This window comes from Ambystoma mexicanum, chromosome 5q (assembly GCF_040938575.1).
Source record: "Ambystoma mexicanum isolate Mex_15411 chromosome 5q, UKY_AmexF1_1, whole genome shotgun sequence".
NCBI lineage: Eukaryota > Metazoa > Chordata > Amphibia > Caudata > Ambystomatidae > Ambystoma > Ambystoma mexicanum.
This window is the reverse complement of record NC_090933.1, coordinates 1,402,993,473-1,403,013,664: the sequence shown is the minus strand read 5'-3', so window position 1 is coordinate 1,403,013,664 and position 20,192 is coordinate 1,402,993,473. Positions and strand designations below refer to the sequence as shown.

At 45.5% G+C, this 20,192-nt stretch overlaps 1 protein-coding gene across 1 annotated transcript in view; it reads right to left on the bottom strand.

Annotated features, from left to right (window-relative positions):
- Window positions 1–20,192, bottom strand: part of LOC138498208 (fibrocystin-L-like) — a 245,145-nt gene that overhangs the window by 43,247 nt on the left and 181,706 nt on the right. The window contains exon 8 of the mRNA XM_069622088.1: window positions 7,090–7,413. Coding sequence (XP_069478189.1) covers window positions 7,090–7,413 — 324 coding nt within the window. The remainder of the gene's footprint in view (window positions 1–7,089; window positions 7,414–20,192) is intronic.

Genomic DNA, 20,192 nt, shown 5'->3' with positions numbered 1-20,192 from the left:
AAGAAACTCTGGGATAAACTTGAGATGTGGAAATGCCCTCAAGTCATTGTGGAGAACATCAAAGAACTTTACCTGGACACAACTATCAGAGTAAGGCTGGATAAGACAGGGACTTTGTCGGACCAAATTTCCATCAAAACGGGTCTGAAACAAGGTTGCCCCCTAGCGCCGGAACTTTATAACTTGTTTACATCAGACATGGGAGAAGAATTTGACTTTACACGCTGTTTCCCTCCAAAAGTTGCGGGGTCATCAATAGGGAGACTGTTATATGCAGATGATATTGTTCTGATAGATCAGACTCCGATAGGTCTGCAACGACATTTAACAACCTTACAGTCATATGTGGAAGACAATTACCTGATAATTAATCCAGAAACATCAAGTACAATCAGGTTTCCCCAGGGAGGGAATAAATGTAAAAACAGGAAGATGGAATGGACATTAAAAGGAAAGAACATTTTGGAAGTAAACTCGTTTACATACTTGGGAGTTTGCATCAACAATACCAAAAGTAAAGCCCCAAGAATTGAAGGGCTAAGAAGGAAAGCAATCAATCTAGCCGCGCAGGGGAAAATCTTATTGAGAAGATACTGCAGGTTCACCATAATACCTCTGATAAAATTTTACAGAATGAAAGCAGTACCCATATTGACCTACGGAGCCGAAACATCAACGTCTTTTCCAGCACGGCAAGTGCTCCAACTCCCCAAATCTGTTCCAATACAAGTAATAAGGAGAGAGCTGGCACTAACATCGCTGAAAGCCATAGTTGACTGGAAAAAAATGTCCTTTTATCGTAAGTGTTTGGAGGAGAATGCGTCTTGAGGCTTTAGGGTGTTGAAAAAATCTTTGAAAGAACAAATGGACGTTGTGTTAGTGGAATGGCAAGAAACGTGTCAAGCAATGCTAACAATTCTCAATGAAACAGAGGAGGATTTGCTGAACAATCCAGATAAAACAAAAAAAACTGTACACAATGGATTGGATAGAAACCCATGAGCATAACGGGAAATACAAGATCTATGAAGAATTCTGGGCTCAGCCAAGGAAACTGAACTTGTTACCAGGATACTTGACACTGTTCCCAAACTGGTACTTTAGGTCACTCCTAATGTCTTGCCGACCGGAGAAATACTGCAAAGAAGAAACATCATGAGTAGAGATATAGGGTGTAGATTGTGAACTCCCTGGTGAGATAGAATCTTTAAAACATCTAACCCTAAGCTGTCGGGGCCTAAGGCAGGAACGTGAGCACTGTCTAGGGGACATTTTCAGAAGCCACCCGACTAGAAGTATGGACGATTGGTGGAGAACATTGATTGAAGGAGGGAAAATCAAAATCAACATAGCCCTCGTAAAGTTGGTAATTACAATGCTCAAGAAACTAGAGGTACCGGATTCAGAGAGAACGAGGAAGAGGTACAGAGCATTGGACGATCGTTCTCTTAGAGATTGAAATGGGACTCCAACAATGTTTGGATTTGTTGAGACTTTGGTAAATGGTGGAAGGGTTAAAGGTTTTCGAATTGTAAACCAAATGACCTGTTGAATAAAATAAAATAATTTTAAAAAAGAATTCACCGTCCTGAATTTGTCTTTCCTCAGGAACTTGTTCAAAGCCCTGAAGTACAGAATGGAGCTCCCTTCTTGGGCACCAGGAAATACCGTGAATACCAACCTGATTCTCTGTTAATGAGGTACCTCTTCCATGGCACCCTTTAACAACAGGGCTTGCAGTTCTTACTGGAGCTCCTATCCCAGTTGGATTGGAGGTGGTGGGGGTCTGTCCGGTGGTTTTCTTAAGAAAGGTAGACAATATAACCCCACTGCAGGAGCTATAGACCCCAGGCATCTGAGGTAATCTCTTGCCATTGGGGCCAATGCTCTGCCAACAATCCGCCAACCGGTAAGTTGTGGGAGGGGAAATCACAGCGGCTTGGAGGGCAGAGCTGCCCCCACCACTGTCACTGTTTGCTGGCATCTAGAAGCCCCTCTGCCCCTACCGGGACACAAGAAACGCGTCTGCCCTGCCTGGCTTGTGGGAGCTGCGCCTCTCTACGGTAAGGCAGATAGCACCTGTAGCCTCTGCCTCTAAGGCAAAGCTGAAGGCAGGTTTGCGCTAATTTCGACTTCTTAAATATTTCCAAAGAGTAATCCGTCTTCTGGCCAAAAAGGAACTCTCGATCGAAAGGCATGTCCAGTAGCCGATTCTGAACGTTCAGAGAGAAGTCAGAGGTCTTAAGATAAGCTTGTCTCCTCAAGACTACAGTCGACCCCATCAAACGGCAAACACAGTCGGCCACGTCCAGGCCCGTTTGCAACAACTGCTTGGCTACCTCCTTCCCATTTTCCATCAGCCGTGTAAATCCTTCCTGCATTTCACCTTCGGGAATGTATTGAGATGCCTGCTCCACAGCTTTCCATAAACCAAAAGAGTATTTAGCAAATCCACAGGCTACATTGGTTGGTTTGAATGCTATGCTGCAAGAAATAAAGACCTTCTTGGCCATAGCGTCCAACCTTTTGCCTTCTCTATCCGAAGGCAGATTAGAAGTGGAGGCTGCAGGCCTGGTGGACATTTTGGCTTCTTGCAGAGCAGGCCCTTCGGAAAAGGGTGAGAAGCCAGAAATGATGAGTCTCCTTTTGCCAGCCTGTACTTCCCTGTAGAATTAGAGTTGACCACGGGATTGGAGCAGGGATGCTGCCACAAGGAGGCTAGGGGATTAGCAGTTGCCGGATTAAGTGGCATGTTACACTCTGTCACAGGACCTCACCCATTATGTCCGTCAGTTCATAGCCCTGGGTAGGCACTGACAATGACTTCAGACCTATGGTGTCTACAACCCTTTCTACCTGGGCCCTTAACTTAGCATGGGTGTGAGTATAGGGCTGACTTTGCTAAAGCTCAACATCTGGCGATGTGTCCTGGTCATCGAAAGAATCGACTCCTCCCGACCCTGCATATATGGGATTGATGTCCCCATGGTCAACACCCTGGTATGCATGGAAAATTGACGCCATGGATTCAAAGAATCCCGACCTGGAGAGAGGGACAAAGGATCCATCGCCGGTAGTCGCTCCAAGGGTTTCTCCCTCGACGTCAACGGAATGGCAGTCAGGGCTGATCGGGGCTTGGGTACCACCGTGACATCAGGAATGTCAGCTTTGCAACGCTCTCGAGATGGCCCGGGCATCAATGGTTTCTGCACCATTTTTGGCGTCGAGCCCAAAGGCTTCTCCGACGCTGATGGTGTCAACGATTTGGCGTGCGTGGAGTCGGGAGTGCTGAGCGCCGCTTTCACCGCCAAGGCCTGCTGTTCGGGGCAGACCCGCACCTGCAGCAGCCTGTGTCTTAAACATTTCTAGCATTTGTTTCTTGAAATCTTCCCACTCCTCTCCAGTGGTCGGGACAGCTGAGGGCTTACCTTTTCCTGATGACGAGTCAGACTTGTGTCAATGGCGGTGGCGCCTCTTCTTCTTATGTAATTCGAGTACATTTTGGAGCACGATGCACATACCTCTGTGTGGTGATCCACACCCAGACTCCACAAACACATGTTGTGCAGGTTGGTCACCGACATTTTGGAATGGCAGTAGGTGCACCTTTTAAAGCCTGATTTTCGGGGAGAGGACATCGCGGCCGAGGTTTAAAAATTTACGAATTTAGCCAAAATGCAGAATCAGTGTTGTGTTCATCAAGCTGTGTGCGAGCGTGCAGAAAAAAGGAACTGAGGTATGGGGAATAGTGACGTGGTATATATACGATGCCCGACATCACGTCCGGAGTGGACAATCGAGCACCGAGCAAGACGGATCGACAGCTGAGTCGAGATACACTACGCCCCCCTGTCGAAAAGTTTCTGAAGCAGCAGAGCTGGATGAGGGTATCTATCAGATGAGGAATCTGCGGGAGAAAAGCAATCCATTGAAGTATTGCTTCTGCTTAGTTTGGTATTCAATAAATGTTCAATTGCTGTTATTCCATTCAAAACATTGATTTCCTTCACTTCGGCATTCACATTATACTTTCCCATTATTTCAGTACAATTCATTATCTCAGAACATTGCTTTGACACTCCCGTTACCTTTCAGTGTGCTCCTGTGGATCCCGCGGCTTCCTCCTCTCTCTCTCTCAGGAAGCGTGATGCTGACTTGACTTGGGCGAGCATGACTTGCTCGCCCTCTCTTTTTCATGCTGATTCTTGATTTCACCAGCACTGCGAGGCCCCCGGGCTCGAAGAATCTGCAACTCCCAGCTCCTCTGGGTTCCGCGAGTCCTCAGGGTTTTTTCTGGCATCTTGGCTCCTAGACCACAACGGCTTCCTCCACATGCAAGTCTCCTGATGCTCACGATGCTGCCTTCCACGCTGCTCTTGCTTACACCTTTTATACACTCATAAGGGTCTGCAGTTGATTCAAATCACCCTCAATTGCCTGACCTTGCCCGTCCCGATTAAAGGAACCTACCTGACCCAGATAGCTAGAGGCCTCTAATCCTCTCTTCCTCGTCCCAGTACCAAAGTCGGTTTTGCAATGGGTAATCTACACTACTCCTAGTTGCCTCTTCTTCTTCTATCACAGCTAGACTGCTGAAAAAAGAATGGCTTGGAGAATGTGGAAGTAGGCTTTCGGATGCTTCCTATGCTCGTGAATGCTTCTTTTCTTTAACCATGTCGTGTATCGTTTCCTCCAATTGGTCCATGAATAAGAGTACACCTTGAAGTTGTATCTTCAGGGCGGCGTGGAATTGTGACAGGTCTGTGTGCCAACCCATGATATTCACATAACGTGTTACAGCTACTGCTGCAACTATTTTGCTGGGCCCTCATTACAAGTAAGCCGGTCCAGGGAAAATTGTGGTAAAATGGCTGGTACAACCGGCTCCGGAATAGTTCCTGGACCGGCTTACTCCAAGTCTGCCGGTAGGGGCAGTGAACTACCGGCAGGTCAGGCCTGTCGGTAGGTTAGGCCCCTACCGGCAGATTTTTCACTGAAGCACCAGCACCGTTACTAATGCCACAACCCATAATATTCCAGAATCACAGGGATATCGGGCGGCGGAAACAGTAAGGTGAGTTTGCCGGTGAGATACTGGTCGTACCGGCGGTTTACTGGCAAACTTGTAATGAGGGCCCAGGTCTGCTACCAGCGTACCTGACCATATATGTGATCTAGCAATGTTGAGCATTATGTGCTTTTCAATATCACATTTAATAGGTTTTGCAACACTACCAACAAAGAATGGGCTAAATGTATACTATCAGGGAAAGGGAAAGGTGAAGATTGGTATTGGGTCTATTGCTTGAAACCTAACTGGTCGAGTTTGATTTTGCTCAAACATTTTAACCATTTTTTTACCACCAAAATATAGAGGTTGGGATGTGGCAATACTGGTGAGAGTGGATTGTGGGAGGGGAAATTGGGAGAGGGATGCTTAGGGTTTCCCCCCACATTCTGTAGTAAAAAATTCAATAAACAAAATTGGAGACAAAAAATGTCCACCCGTTAAATTCAATCAATAGACATACATCCGTGAGGTCCAGCATAACTGTTGCCGAGAACTGAATCTACCTATCTGCAAAAACTCTCAGTGACAGCTCAACAATAAACATTGAAGACTGACCTCCGACTGGAGAGCAGCAAATCAATATGTAGCAACCTATCCTCTCCAGGGTCCCACAAGGGATACAGATTAGCCATGAACCTGGACATGGAGATCTTCTCTGGCACCTTGCACTCTGAGCATTTTTCTTGTCAGCACAGATATCAACTGGTATCCTGGCATTATGACCTCATTGAATTGGCAGTTATTTGGTTATGAGTAGGGTCCCGAATCGTCTGGTTTAGAGAGACCTCTGAGTTGTCCAATGTGATTCAAAACCTTAACCAGAGATACTGTCTAAATATTTCTCAATTTATTTGTTTTCTGTTTTATGGTCTGAGAAGCAAAGCCAACCACTAGTCCCTGATGAAAGAGACAATAGTCTTGTCCTTAGGGATCCCCTCCTCTTTGCCAGCCTCCACAGGAAGTGTGGCTTGTGCCTTGCATGGTTCCTGGGTCTCTCCTTTCTGGAGACGAAGAGGTTTACAAGGCTTATTTTACCAGCCTTCTTTGCTCTTATTAATTCTCTCATCTTGGAATTTAGATGGTTTGGCACACCTTGCTACTCTATCTTAAATATGTGCATCCACATGAAGTGCAATATTGTAGCCCACTCCACTCCAGGCCTCAGATAGCATCCTGCTCATGCTGCATTTGTGAGAGCAAATAGAGCCTGTGTTGGGGAATCCTTGCTATGTGATCCTTCCGCTCAGCTGTCAAACGAGTCCAACATCAGGTCCTCCAGTACCTGTACCTTATCATTGGATGTTGCTTCTTTCCAAGAGCCACCATTTTCAGTAAGACCTTTCTGCACCTAATGTGAGGCCCCCCTCACCCTCTATTCCTGGTTCCTAGATTGCAGAGCCTCAGAGAGGTTTGTCATCTTGCAGAGAGATTCCCCTGACTTGACGAGATGGGCATCGTTCATGAGTAATGATTGGGACATGGGAGAGTAAAGTTAAGAAAATGCACAGCCCATATTGTCAGAGAGACTATTTCAAAAGTAGCTTTAAGAGCAAAGAAAATATTGTTTAGGCCTAGTTTGAGTACCATTTAATTGGGGAATAACAACACCTATTAGTACAGAAGGTAAAAGTGATAACAATCCTGCATGAATCATTATTTAAAAATGTTATTATTGTTTTTGTTATTATTTGTTTCACGTTAAGGTATGCATAACATTAACACACCATAAACAAATTCCTACCATGAGTGCATCACTTATTGATGTACTTGCGGTCTCGTGTATTATGCTTGAGACCAGAGTGACTTTTAGATATTTAAAAGCATTTGTGGGAATGCTTAAAAATGTGACAGTAACTCTTGTGTATCGAATTCAGAAACATGCAGATTCATTTTGAGGAAAATTTCTCTATTTGTTAGGGTTGCACTTAGAATCAACCTCTTTGTCTGCCATTATTTTTCTCTACCTTCGGTGCTGATTTCAGAATGAGAATATTGAATCCATTCACTTGTAAACTTACCCACAGTCATGCTCAGAACGGCGACAACAGTTACAGCGATGCAGATATCCGGAAGCAATTGCCTCCCTAAGAGGAAACCAAGCATGAGAGCCATCTTCTGGAAAACAGTGTTAGAAGCAAGTGATGTGCCATGGTTGGGGTCCACTGCAGCTGCTTTGGTAGTGGTTGTAGTGGCTGTACTTGCTGAACTTTGTGTACTGGTTGTACTGCTGGTAGTACTGGTTGTATTGCTGGTAGTGTTGGGTTCAGGACTCTTTTGAGAGGCGAAGGACCTGGTCTGCGAGATTACATCATTCAGCACAAACTCCATCTTGAAACCAGTGCCTGAAAAATAAAACATTATACGCAATGTAATGTTATTCAGTAAAGGATACGTGATGGCATTTTCATTAAATGTATCTTATCATCCCATATTAAGCTAGAAACATCATTTGAATCAAAGGTGGTAGATTAGTGTCAAGAAAACCAGGAGTCTTACAATAGTAATGTTGAGCAGCAGAGTGCAGGTTTGCGTCGCCATGCTTGTGTTGCATCACCTGGTTGCAATGCATGCAGCCCCAGTGACATGCGACCGGGCAACTTCGTGTGTTGGCTTGATAATACTCACTGATGCAGAATGGGTCCGGCAGCTCAATTTATGTGTGTAGATTCTATTTTTGCCAGAGGATAGGAAAAGGAAAATCAAAGTATATTGCATCGGCACACACAAATGTCTTTTGTTGTGTGTTAAGATAGCAATGTGTCTGGCAAGTACAGTTAATGTTCCTTTTTTTCCAAATAAAACATTAACATATCGTTATGCAAACTTGATGGGATTCAATATTTATCTAGATGTCATGTCCTAGCCTTTAAAGCCCACCAAGAGAATATATAGTGCTAGCGGGAGATCTCCAATAAGTATGTGGCAAATGATCTGTCTTAGTCAGACGGACTGCCTGGTTGTGGTGGAAACAATCATCATTCTCATCTTGTCCCCAGCTATCGCCACTTTTTGAATAACAAAATGTCAAATCTTCTCACTCCAAATAGCTAAAATTGTCAAAAATGCCAGACAAGAAACAACCCTCGCACTAACTCCTACTTTCTTTGCTCGGATCCCAAGTAAGCCTGGAAGAACCTCAAAGCTTCCTGTCTCATACACAAAGTTATCTGATGAGAGGTCCCAAAATACGTTAGCAGCAAAACTAAAACGCTCATCTACCTAAAGCCTCCTATACCGCAGAAAAAAAGAAAGCCAATGCACCCTAGAAATGAAATGAGATCCTGTGAACATTCACATCTGCACACATACCTACTGCAGTGATACAATGCCAACACATACCTTGTCGAAATTTGCTGGGAAGCTATCCTTTGAGTAATAAAGCATTTTAGGGAGATTAATGTTGATATGTTGCACTACAAATGTCCCTTTGTTAATGGATTAATTCATCAATTTCTTCATAGTGTTATATATAGTCCGGGTTTACGCAGCTTCACGAGTGGCTGTGTGTTCCTTTGTGTGCAGCCTAGCGCTGCGCCATCTGGCCTAGTCAGGCCCATCATTCATGTCAGGTGCCACCACCCACTGGTGACAAGGATCAGTGTCAGAGCCCTGTGCGCTCACAGCACGAGCCGCAGATCCGCATGCTGGGGGAGAGAAAAGCCGTGACTTCAGGCCCAACACTCTATGAGGCCTAACAACATCCCGCCAGGCCGCGTATCAATACGCGCGGAAGCCTCAGTTTCACACCCCCAACGTTCCAAATCAACAAACGAGGAAGCAGAGCCTCGTTTCCACACCCCCAATGTTCCATAAGGAACATGAACACGCCGGAAAGCCTAGTCTCATCCACAGCACTGCAGACAACAAGTATTAAGTCAAGCACCCAAAGGAATTAACTTCACGACACCGCAAACAAACAGAGGACCAGGTAGCGGTAATTGAGGCGGCAATCCAATGACTCCCGCTTGACAACCCCAAGCCAACGGAGGACATCGCAGCCATATCGAGGCACCAGAACACCCGAGAACAAAGCGAGCAAAGAGGAAACACCTCCAAGCCCCAAACGTTGCAAGGAAGAGACAACGCATGCAAATGGTGCGGTGGTCCATGACATAGAGGAGAATCTTGCCCCACATGGGGATCAACGTGCCACAAGTGCAACTGCCTCAACCACTATGCAGCAGTCTGCCTAAATCCACCAAACAGAAGCGACCGAGAGCAAACACTGCAGCAGACACAAGAACGCAATAAGAAGTTCGCGCCCCGAGAAATATCTCGCCAACCAAGCAAGAAAGGTAGGGCGAGAGCTGTAGACCACACCCAGAGGTCGCCGGACACAAGCGAAAGCGATGACAGCAAGGACAGTGCATCCCCCGACAGACGGGACAAGGAAAAATGAAGGAAACCTAGCAAAAGAATACATCGCGTACACCTCATCTCTGCCATCGAACCGCAATGGTCCAGACAACGGAAGAGGTCATCATGCACTGTTGTGTCCGACGGAAAGCCACTGCGAGTAGTCATAGACACGGGCGCAACCAGTATCAGCATTCGACAAACTCCACCCAAGGCCCAAACTCCAAGAAAGAAAAGTTCGACTATATGCATACGGCTGCAAGAAACCCCTGCCGGTGCAAGGGTCATTCAAATTGGACTTTGCCCACACCACCATGTGCCGAGCACGAGTCTACGTCATTGACGCTGGCTGCAAAACACTACTAAGACCCAGAACCGCAGAACAGCTGAGATTAATTCAATTTGCCTTCAGCGTCCAACACACGGAAATCGATGACCTGCTAGAACAACATCACAAGGTATTCCAAGGCATCGGGTGCCTGAGAGGCAGGTATATCAAACTCCACATTGACCCTACCATCGAACCAAAAGCTGTACGCCACCGCCGAGTACCATTCCACATGAGAGAGGCAGTGGAGAAAGAACTGGACAAACTGGAAAAGGCTGGCATAATAGAGAAGACCTCCGGACCAACCCCGTGGGTATACCACATGGTAGTCGCGAAAAAGCCCAAACAACCTAACGCAGTACGAATCTGTATAGACATGAGGCTCCCCAACACAGCCATCGGGAGGGAACGCCACATTACACCAACAATAGATAAACTCATTGTCGACCTAACGGGGGCAACAATATTCAGCAAGCTCGACCTTACCACCAACTCAAACTAGCCAAGGAGTCGAGATACATCACCACGTTCTCCTCCCACCTCGGACTGAGACGCTACAAGCGATTGAATTGTGGAATATCATCAGCAGCTGAAATATTTCAGCACGAGATCCGGAAAGTTCTCACTGGCCTGGAAGGGACAACAAACATTAGTGATGACATCATTGTATATGCATCCAACGAAAAGGAACACCTCAAGCGCCTTGCGGCGGTCCTACACAGACTAGAGGAAGCCGGACTGACCCTAAACGCCGAAAAGTGCAAATATGGAAAAGAATAACTATGCTTCTTCGGATACATCAAGACATCAAGAGCACCAAGGCACCACAATCCACAAAAGAAGTAAGGAGCTTCATGGGAATGATACCGTACTGCGCAAGGTTCATCCCAGACCTTGCCACCATTGCAAGTCCCCTCTGCGAACTAACAAAAAAGGACCAAAAGGTGGAGTGGTCGCCCACTCACCAACAAGCCTTCCAGCGGATCAAAGACACACTATCTGCCTCCACAACGATGGCATTCTTTGACATTGAGAGACACACTGAACTCCTAGTCGACGCCAGCCCAGTCGGCCTAGGAGCTGTGCTTACCAAAACTGACAATGACGGGAACATACACCCCATCACTTTTGCCAGTCATGCGCTAACCAGAACTGAACAAAATTACGTACACATAGAAAAGGAGGCCCTCGCGATCCTGTGGGGATGCAGACAATGTTGTGTAATGGTTTCCCCCAAGCTATTCTATGCTGTACCACCATACCTGAACGTGGGCTTGTCCTTATGTTGTAGGGAATGCAGTAATTCTCTTCCATCTTCAGACAAGCCTTATCCCTGGAGCTATGTTACCATCCTGAGGTGCACTAGAATCGAGCCACCTTATAGAATAGGTGAAGGTCTGGATGAGACAATCCCTCAGTCCTTTGGGAGAATGAGTGTGCATTTGTGCATCCTAAGTTTCTTTCCACCGCAAGCAAAACTTGAAATGATTTTATCTGGCTTCTGATAGTCCCGTCGAGACACCCCAGCCAAGGTTCTCTATATAGTAGCTTGGACAAGCAACCAAGGCTTAAGCTCTCAGGTGATGATGCAGGCTGATTCTTAAGTACAGTGTTTCCCCAAGCCCCCACAAACGAATGTCCACATACGATGTTAAGTGATAACACTGAGGAGGAAGGATAGCTCAGGGGCAACTAACACTGAGGAGGAAGGATAGCTCAGGGGCAAAACATTTGTCGTGGAAGCAAGACAACGCAGCACAACACAGGTTTGAATCCCGATCCTGCGTTTAGAAACCACTCCTGATATTAAGCGCGTTATAAATGAACGATTATAATTATAAATGTAATTATAAATTATGACACAGCTTCTTTGTATAAAATAAGGTTCAGCAAGATATATACACATAAATAATAACACTTTTTACTCTGGCAGTTCATTTCAAATACTGGCAAATATATACACTCTATGTGGTACCACACAGTACTTAAAGTCAGTAATACATGCACCAACTGCAGACAGTTTCAAATAGGCATGTGAATTCTTAAGTGAGGTGTAACAGCATAGATTAGGGAAGAAAGGCAGGTTAGTTGTGAACAGTGGCAGAATGCTTTCTTTAAAATCGAAAAATATTTCTGTGTGAGGATCCCCCCACCTGGGCAACCTGTAATGGAAAAGTTAGTGAGTAACGTATCTTGCCTTTACAGCCCAGTCCCAAAAATGTTCAATAATACTGTACTTTCTTTTTAAAGGTTCTACCACCCCAAAGTACCTGAGAGGTCACAGGAAAACAGGATCCAAGATGAAACTGGGACCCCTGGACGACTCCTAAGGCTGGAAGGTGCTCTTCCTTGTCACAATCCTTTTGGTGCCTGGGCAGGCTAAGGGGCAGAGTTTCTCTGTTTTACTTGACGGGACCCCTTAAGGATGGACCCCCTCTACAAGAAGGAGTTGCAGGGATGTCAAGTACCTTTGGAAAGGCAGCAGTTTCAGTCTTTGCAGTGGTCTCCATTGGTTGGTTGCTGCTACGGCCGTGGAAGTCCTAGGAAGTTGAAACTTGCTGTGGGCTCCGAAATGGCTTGGCAGGTGAGAGTAAGCCCCCTGTGAACCTTCAATGATTTCTGTAAGAGACGGGTGCAGAGGTCACGTTTGGTGTCGGGTTTCCGGAATTCGCGTTTTTCTGGCTTTTGGTTCTTTGGTGCTGCAGCTGCAGCATGGACCTCTGGATGAATTTCGGGTGATCTGGAATCGGCCACTGGAGTGGACCACGGACCCTCACCAAGTCTGGACCCTTGGGACATCTTCGTTGGATTCTGGTGGCAGGAAACCCACTGGTGGACCTTCCTCTGCACCCAGCGACCCTGGACCTTCTCCAGTGGGAAAAAGTGGCCAGTGATGGTGGTAAGGATGCCCCTTGAAGTATTCTTCAGCAGTTTGGAACCTTCACAGCTATGGGTGTTAAGCAGCACTATGCCAGGGTACCCCCGCTTCTGGACGCTATACTGCATTCCCGACCCTAGACCTTTTTGACTCAAGATGTCCAAGCACTCCTCTCCAGGATTCACGAAGACCCCTTCTCCGAATGGCAGGCACAGAGGACTGGCTTCCAGGGAACTTTGATGAAGAGTAGCAGGTTGCACGAAGGTCCCTCAAAGCTCGGGAAGAGGTCCACTAGCCAGGTCCACTCTTGCATCAGTCCTTGGAGCAGCACAACAGTGTTTGGATTTTGATGAAAAGCAGCAGCCACAGTCTTCTTCCTCCAACCGGACTCCAGGGATCAACTTTCGGTTTGAACTACAGCTCCTGAACAGCTTTGTTGTTGACTTCGAGCTTCTGAACTAATTGGTGAGTCAGGGACCAAGGTTATACAAATTTGTTCCCCATTCACTCAGGCTGAGCCAGTCTCAGTCAATCAATCACACAGAAGGGCATTCATGCAAGCAATCAACCAATCAGGCTCACAGGCATTCAGGCCATTCACTCAAAACCAGACACCCATAACACACAATGTGGATTGGAGTAAGCACCCATCCTATCAGAGCACTACACTGCATTCATATCAGTTTCAGTCAGGGCTGTCTCAGGCATTGTGTCAAACACACAGAAACCAGACACCCATAAATCAGAATGTGAGTTGACTCCCAGCTCCATTAACACAGGTCCCATCCACAGGGTGTACCCACAACACACAGCCCCTGGGAAGGCTCCAGTCAGTCTGACAGAAGGCAGCCCCAGAGGCATATATGGTACTTCCACCCAACAGGCATTCGGGGAAAAGGGACAGAGTCAGGGCTTCCCTGGAATTTGGGAAAACAAGGTGTAAAGGCAAAAGAAACCAAGAGGATACAGTGGCCATCTTGCCGTTGTCCGGGAATCCATTGATTCCTATTGCAAGTTCTGGGTGTTCCAAAATGGAGGGCACTCAGAGCCACTGCAAAGTCAGCGGGTAGCTGCCACCAGCCCATAGCCTACTCTGTGGGCAACACACAGGTGCCCAAAAACACATAAGGGGTACAAGGGTGTACCCCCCCACCCATGGGTGCCATAAGGGTATCCCATGGGTGTTGTTCACCAAAAGGAAAAATGAAGAGCTGCACTGCCAGAGGACCAGACTGGACCTCAGAGGCAGAAAACATACAGAAAACACACTCAGAAGTAGTAGAACAAGGACTAGGAGGCCACGTCCCTCCAAAATCCATTTCCAGCATCACATAGGGATTGATGGAAAGGGATATAAAATCCTTGATGGATGATTATTTTGATTATTTAAATGTGCCTTCTAGGGCAGTGTGGAAGCAGGCTCAATCTGTTGATATCCTGCCTTGAGCTTGCTCCAAAGAAGAACATCATTTTAATCTAAAAAGTCTTGCCTTCCAACCATTAGAAAACAAGAAACAACAGTGCACCATAAAACATCCTGGTAGGTTTTATTTCAGTTTTGCAAAACATATTGACACTGACTTTTTTGAGACAGGTAGCCAAGTAGGCCCTCTGCCTAGATGGGGTCCTGGGGCATGGGTCCCTTTTGCCCTTCAATAAAGACATCTCTGCCACCAGCACCATAGACACCAACATCACAGCTGGCAGCACACCACACATCCCATCTCACAGAACCACCACTACCAGGACAACTTTCAAGAAACTCACCAAGAAAGATCTGACTGTCACCCTAGCATCTCTCAAGGCCACATTGTATGCATACCGCATTCAACCTGTCTCTGTATCCGAGATCCTTCTGACTGTAATACTCCTCTCTTACTTGGAAATCTTCAACAGCTCTAACACAATGACACCAACAACCTCCTTCAGTCCTGTCCATCTGTCTTCAGACGCAGATGCAGCACAAAATAGCTTGCATCAAGGAGAGCAACAATTCTCTCGACATCCTTGATGATGGCATTGTCTCCTAGTTACCCTCTACCTCGCAGCCATGTTCATCACAGTAGATCACCAAACACTCACCAACATTCTACATTGCCACATGGATATCAGCAAGACCACCCTCAGCTGTTCAAATCCTACTTTGCTAGCCAATTTGTCCAAATGGATTCCTCCAGATCACCAATTCTACCAATCACTGTGGAGTCCTGTACGCATCCATCCTCACCCCCTTGTTCATCAATTTGTACATGGAACTGGCTGGAACCCTCCTGTTTTCTGTACAACATCCATTTCCATACAATACACAGATGGCACGCAGCTCTACCTTAAGATATCCTCCAATCAAGATTTCCACAAGCTCAAGGCCTGCATCACATTAATCCAATCCTGGACGTGTAGTGCTTACCTGAAGCTCACCCCCCCGCCCTTCCCCCACCCCCCAAGACCTCATTCATAATCCTGAACAACAACACTAAACACCCAGACATCCAGTCCTGGCTCACCACTATGAACCAGATGACCATATGCAGCAAGTCCTTTGGGTTCTACATCAATAGACACCTCTCCTTCAAGGAGCACAAAAGAAGACACAGACAGCTTGATACCAACTTTCCTTCCTGCAAAATTAAACTCTTCAACCCAGCAAACAACTTCAGAATCTTCTCTGAAAGCCTTGGCCCTCTCTCCAACCGGGTTAGTAGCAATGCCCTCCTGAAAGGCCTTCCAATGACAACCCTAGCACCCCTTAGATATGTCCTAAATGCTGCAGCAGGGCTCATCAAAGGATTCTGCAAATTCAAACACATCATTCGGCCCTCATTGAACTGCACTGTGTCACTCTGCACGCACATAACACCATCAAATCCTGCTGCATTCTTTACAAAGCCATGTTCCACAAGACGCCAAGCTACCTCGCCGAGAAGCTAAGCCTCTCTGGAGGCCTATGATCCAAGGACTTGTGAAGAATTTAACTCCTCAGGTGCAGGAAGGAAACAACCAGATTATAAGCCTTCTATGTTTATGCCGCCAGATTCTGGAACTTCCCCCTTTCAACACCAGGAAAGACACATCACATCTACATTTCAGTAAGGAGCTTCAGACCCTCCTCTTCAAGGAAAGGTTCATCCTCAACACCTAATTCCAGACATCCTCTACTCCCCAACTTCCCTGAAACTAGGTGATCTGCTCCCTAGTGCTCCTGATGCTGCCTTTAGATGATCCTTTACTGCCAGATTAACACCCTTCCAACGTTGTTAGCTCCTTGCTCCCTTGTATTTATACCTTGTGATCTGCTTCCCTCACTGTGCACTTCCTTCAACAACTTGTAAAGTGCTGCGTTGCTTCCTGAAGCTAGGTCTCCAGTCAATAAAAACCATTAAAAAAATAATCCAAATAATGATAACTATTCTTTTGATCCATAGATAATGATTTGCTGATTGCGTTTCTGGGTGCCTGAATCGGGAAGGGGAGGCCTGTCCTCCTCTCACCTAGCTGCCTACTTTTAACAGTACATTTATATCCACTTATATTTTGTAGATTGAAGCTTTACCATATTTCCCAATAATCTATTAAAGGGCTAGGATGCCAGTATCTGCTCCTATTAAATATAAGAAGATATTATCCATAAATAGGGATATCTTATTTTCCATTCCTAATGTGCTAATGTATATAACTGTATCCTCTGGTGAACAGCTGCTAAATCAGACTCAATGGCAATCGTCCCCAAACGAGGGGGCAGAGAAGAGCCCGGCCTGGTCCTTCCCTAAGTGCAAAGGTCCCAGAGTGCACTCCACTGACCACTATCAGAGAGAGGTGTTCCCCACACAATCCCTTAGTTCTCCTAATTAACGGGTGTGGGAAGCCTGTTTTGTCAAATGTGCTCCAAAAAACAGGCTAAACGTCTGTGTCAAAAGCCCTCTCCCTTTGAAGAACTAGGTCAAAGGCCTGCCCCAACGCAGAGTCAGCCATGGCATTATTTGAAGTCTTTGATGTTGTTGCATTCTACTCTCCCTCCCATGAAACTCAATTGGTCAAAGTAAATCATAGGGGTGATTTTATTGTTAAGTCAATTTGTGATCAGTTTAGTGCATGTCTTATATTCTGTAATGAGCATGTAGATGGGCTTATATGATGTGCATTAATCAGCACATTTTCCTGGCTTTGGGAAAAGAGTTATGGTTCTCCTTAGGCAGTTAGAACCCATATCTCATTGAGGCATCTCAATTACACAGAGGACAAGGTCAGTCAAAGTTTCCTATAGTATTCCCATGGGAATATGGCTGGGTCTGGGGCCTTCCCCAGTGTCAGGGCCTTACTGAAAATCTGGAGTTTTTCTTCCGAGAAGGGGGGCGATTAGCTCTTCCCCTCTTTTGGGGTTAAGAACTGGGTAGGCGATTCTGTCTGGGATGTCCTTTGTGTCTTTTACATTCATGGGCAGTTACCCACCATCATAGAGAAGTGAATAAAAGTTAGCAAAGAGTGCAAGGATTGCTTGTGGGACATGCCAAAGTCTGTATATTTTAGTTTTACCAACTTGGGGATTTTCCTCTTTTTTCCTAATTTGGCAGGCTAAAAATTAAGCATGGGTTGTATTATTTGCCTAAGAAAACAAAATCACCTGAATTTTCAACATGAATTCGGGATTCACTGAAATTCTGGCACTTTTCAGAGATTCAGGAAAATGAGTATGGGTTGGCAAATCAGCCTAGCTCAATGTAAGAGAAAGCTACTGGAGCTCTTCAGCATTCAATGGAAATCTTTCAGAGAGGGAGGATGGCACTGTGGACTGGTGTTTGTTGCTGTTTGAAAGCTGTTTGAAAGCTGCAGTACTTTATTTTATATCTGGATAAGGATGTTATCATTGCATGTTGTGCATATCATATATTTATTGGGAGAGAGAGAAAGGAACATTTTAAAGGAAAGAAAGCTCCAGGTGTCGGTCGATGTTTGAGAGCTGGACCATTTTACTTTCATTTTTCGGTGAAGCTTTTTGGACTTTGAAACAAATTACCATTGCATGTTGTGCTTTTAACACCATAGGAGAGAACTTGTGTATTACAAATTGGATATGTTATTGCTATAACAATTGGTCTGATTTAAAGCTTGGAGAAAAATTTGAAATCACAAGTACAGCAAAAGTAAAATATCATTGTTGGAGGTCAAATGTTGGGTGTCCAGCCAAAGGATCGAAAAAAAAGGATCGAATTCCCTTTTTTTCTAAACCAAAAGGACCGAAAAAAAGGGTAGAATGCCTTTTTATTTATTTATTTATTTATTTATTTTTAGTTTAGTGTACATAAAAAAAATGTTAAAAAGAAAACAGGGGATTCAGGGGGGACCCCCCATAAAAAACCCTTTTTTTCTGCTCCTTTTAGTGTCGAAAAAAAGGCATTCGATCTTTTTGTTTTAGATCCTTTCACCTATAACCCAAATGTTGGCATTCAAAATAAAAATAGTTTAATGAAGAATAACATTTAAAAAAAGAGATTCCAGTTTGGAAATTAACATTTGGTTCTCTGCGAACTCTTTATGGCCAGCAGCAGGTGTCCGTGTAGCCACTGATATCCTTAGTTGCCTCAGCTAGTGCACAGTTAAGAGTGTATTTTTACTGCTGCTAGTGCTATTGTCTATGCCCACAAGAGAAGCTTCTGTGAGTAATCCTGCAGTTATCACTAAACCCCAGCCTAAAGTCTCCTCACATATGGCCAGGGGAAGTCAGCCGCTGCCTGATCCTAACCCTGGGGGTGGTATCATGAGGGAGGATCACATGGGAGCAGATAGCTGTCAGAGGGAATTGGTGACTCCGCTAGGAGAGAAGCAGTTTTCATCTTCCTTTGAGGATGAAATGTCCCGAATGCCCAAATACCTAATGGCATGCTGTCAATGTACCAACCCTTCTCCTAGAAAGCACAAGCTATGAAAAATCTGCTAATCAACGTAAAGTTGGTACATTGGTGGTTCAGGAAGTAAACATCACAACCTGTAATTGTAATTATTCCGACTTATGTAACGGTTCCAAAACCAAGGGTAAACCACAAACTCCTTTTACAACCTCTCATAAAATTGGCAACTCCCAGTTCACAAATCAGTTAAAGTTAACTGAAGATAAAAAGACCAAAAACATTATGGACTTCAGAACCCATAATGCTTTTGGCACTGGGACGAGGAGGAGGAACTCAGAGTTGATGAAGATTAAAAGTTCTGTGAAACATAATGAGCGGTCTCGTTGTTGTAAGAAGAAGCACCTGAGCGGGAAATTTAAAAACAGGCCTGAGTTTCAGGTAGGTAGCAGAGACGATGATGCAGTAGTGGAAGCGGTAGCAGAACTAGATGCAGGAGAAGCAGAAGAAGCAGCAATTGAGGTCAACGTGAGAGAAGCATTGTGGCCATGCAGAGAAGACGCAGCAGGAAGCAGCACTGGGGAAAGCTGTGCCGTGTGGGAGAAGTGCTCCCAGCATGCTGTGAACTTCTCTGGGCGAGAAGCAGGACCGGAGACCTCACAGAGCTGCCAATGCTTTCCAGTTGGACTCAGCTTATTGCAGTAGTCACACTGGAACTAGCAGCAGTATTGGCAGACCCGATGCAAATCTCTGCAGTACCCGCGAGTGAATCAGAGACGCGAAGGAAGACCAGTGAGTTGTCCTTAACCAGCAGGAAACCCCAGGGCGCTCAGAGTTAGACCTTTAAATGGGACTAATGCTTTTGAATAGAAAACAACTGAAATAAGATGAAGGAAGCCAGGGCGCAATACTCCTGATAAGGGATACAGATTGGGGATATTTGTAACCCGCATTGCCAGAAGCAAAGAGGCAATAGAAGAGTGAGACACAGGCAGCCATGGTGTGATACTCCTGATAAGGGATACCAATTGGGGGGTATTTGTAACCGTCATTGCCATCAGCCAAGAGGCCGCACTGCAGTAATGCAAAGGCTGCAGGAACACAAATACCCTTATATGAGACCTCTAAGGGGAGAAACCTATAACTTGCATTGCCAACAGCCAAACTGCTATAGAAGAATAATCCAAAGACAACAAGGGTGCAACTTCCCTTTTATGGAATGTCAATTTGGGAAGATCTGTAACCTACTCAGTCAAGAGACTGTAAAGAGAAGCAGTTATTGTTCATGCCTCCCCACACAGGATGTTGCTGTGCAGAATTTTGGAACAAGCATTACCACTGAGCACAACAGTAGTAGTAGGAGTTTTTATCCTGGCAGGCGAGTAAACCGGGAAAGGGACTAAAAACTTGGTGGGTGATCTTGTCTGGGATGTCCTTTGTGTCTTGCACGTTCATGGGCAGTTACACACCACCAGTTAGTCCTGGCAGCAGAGTGTACCAGGAAAGAAGGAGATAATCTAAAGTTTGTGTTTGTGGTAAACAAGAAGTGTTGAAAAGAACTAGTGAATTTCAGTGCTACAGTGACAAAAGAACTGTGGAATTCCTATGCTATCCTGACAAAAGTGTTTCCTTTGAGGAAGAAGTATGATAGGCTAATGAGTACTTGGCCTTTTGAACAGAAGATGTAGCTTGATTTATGAAGTTGTTTTGCGAAGGAGA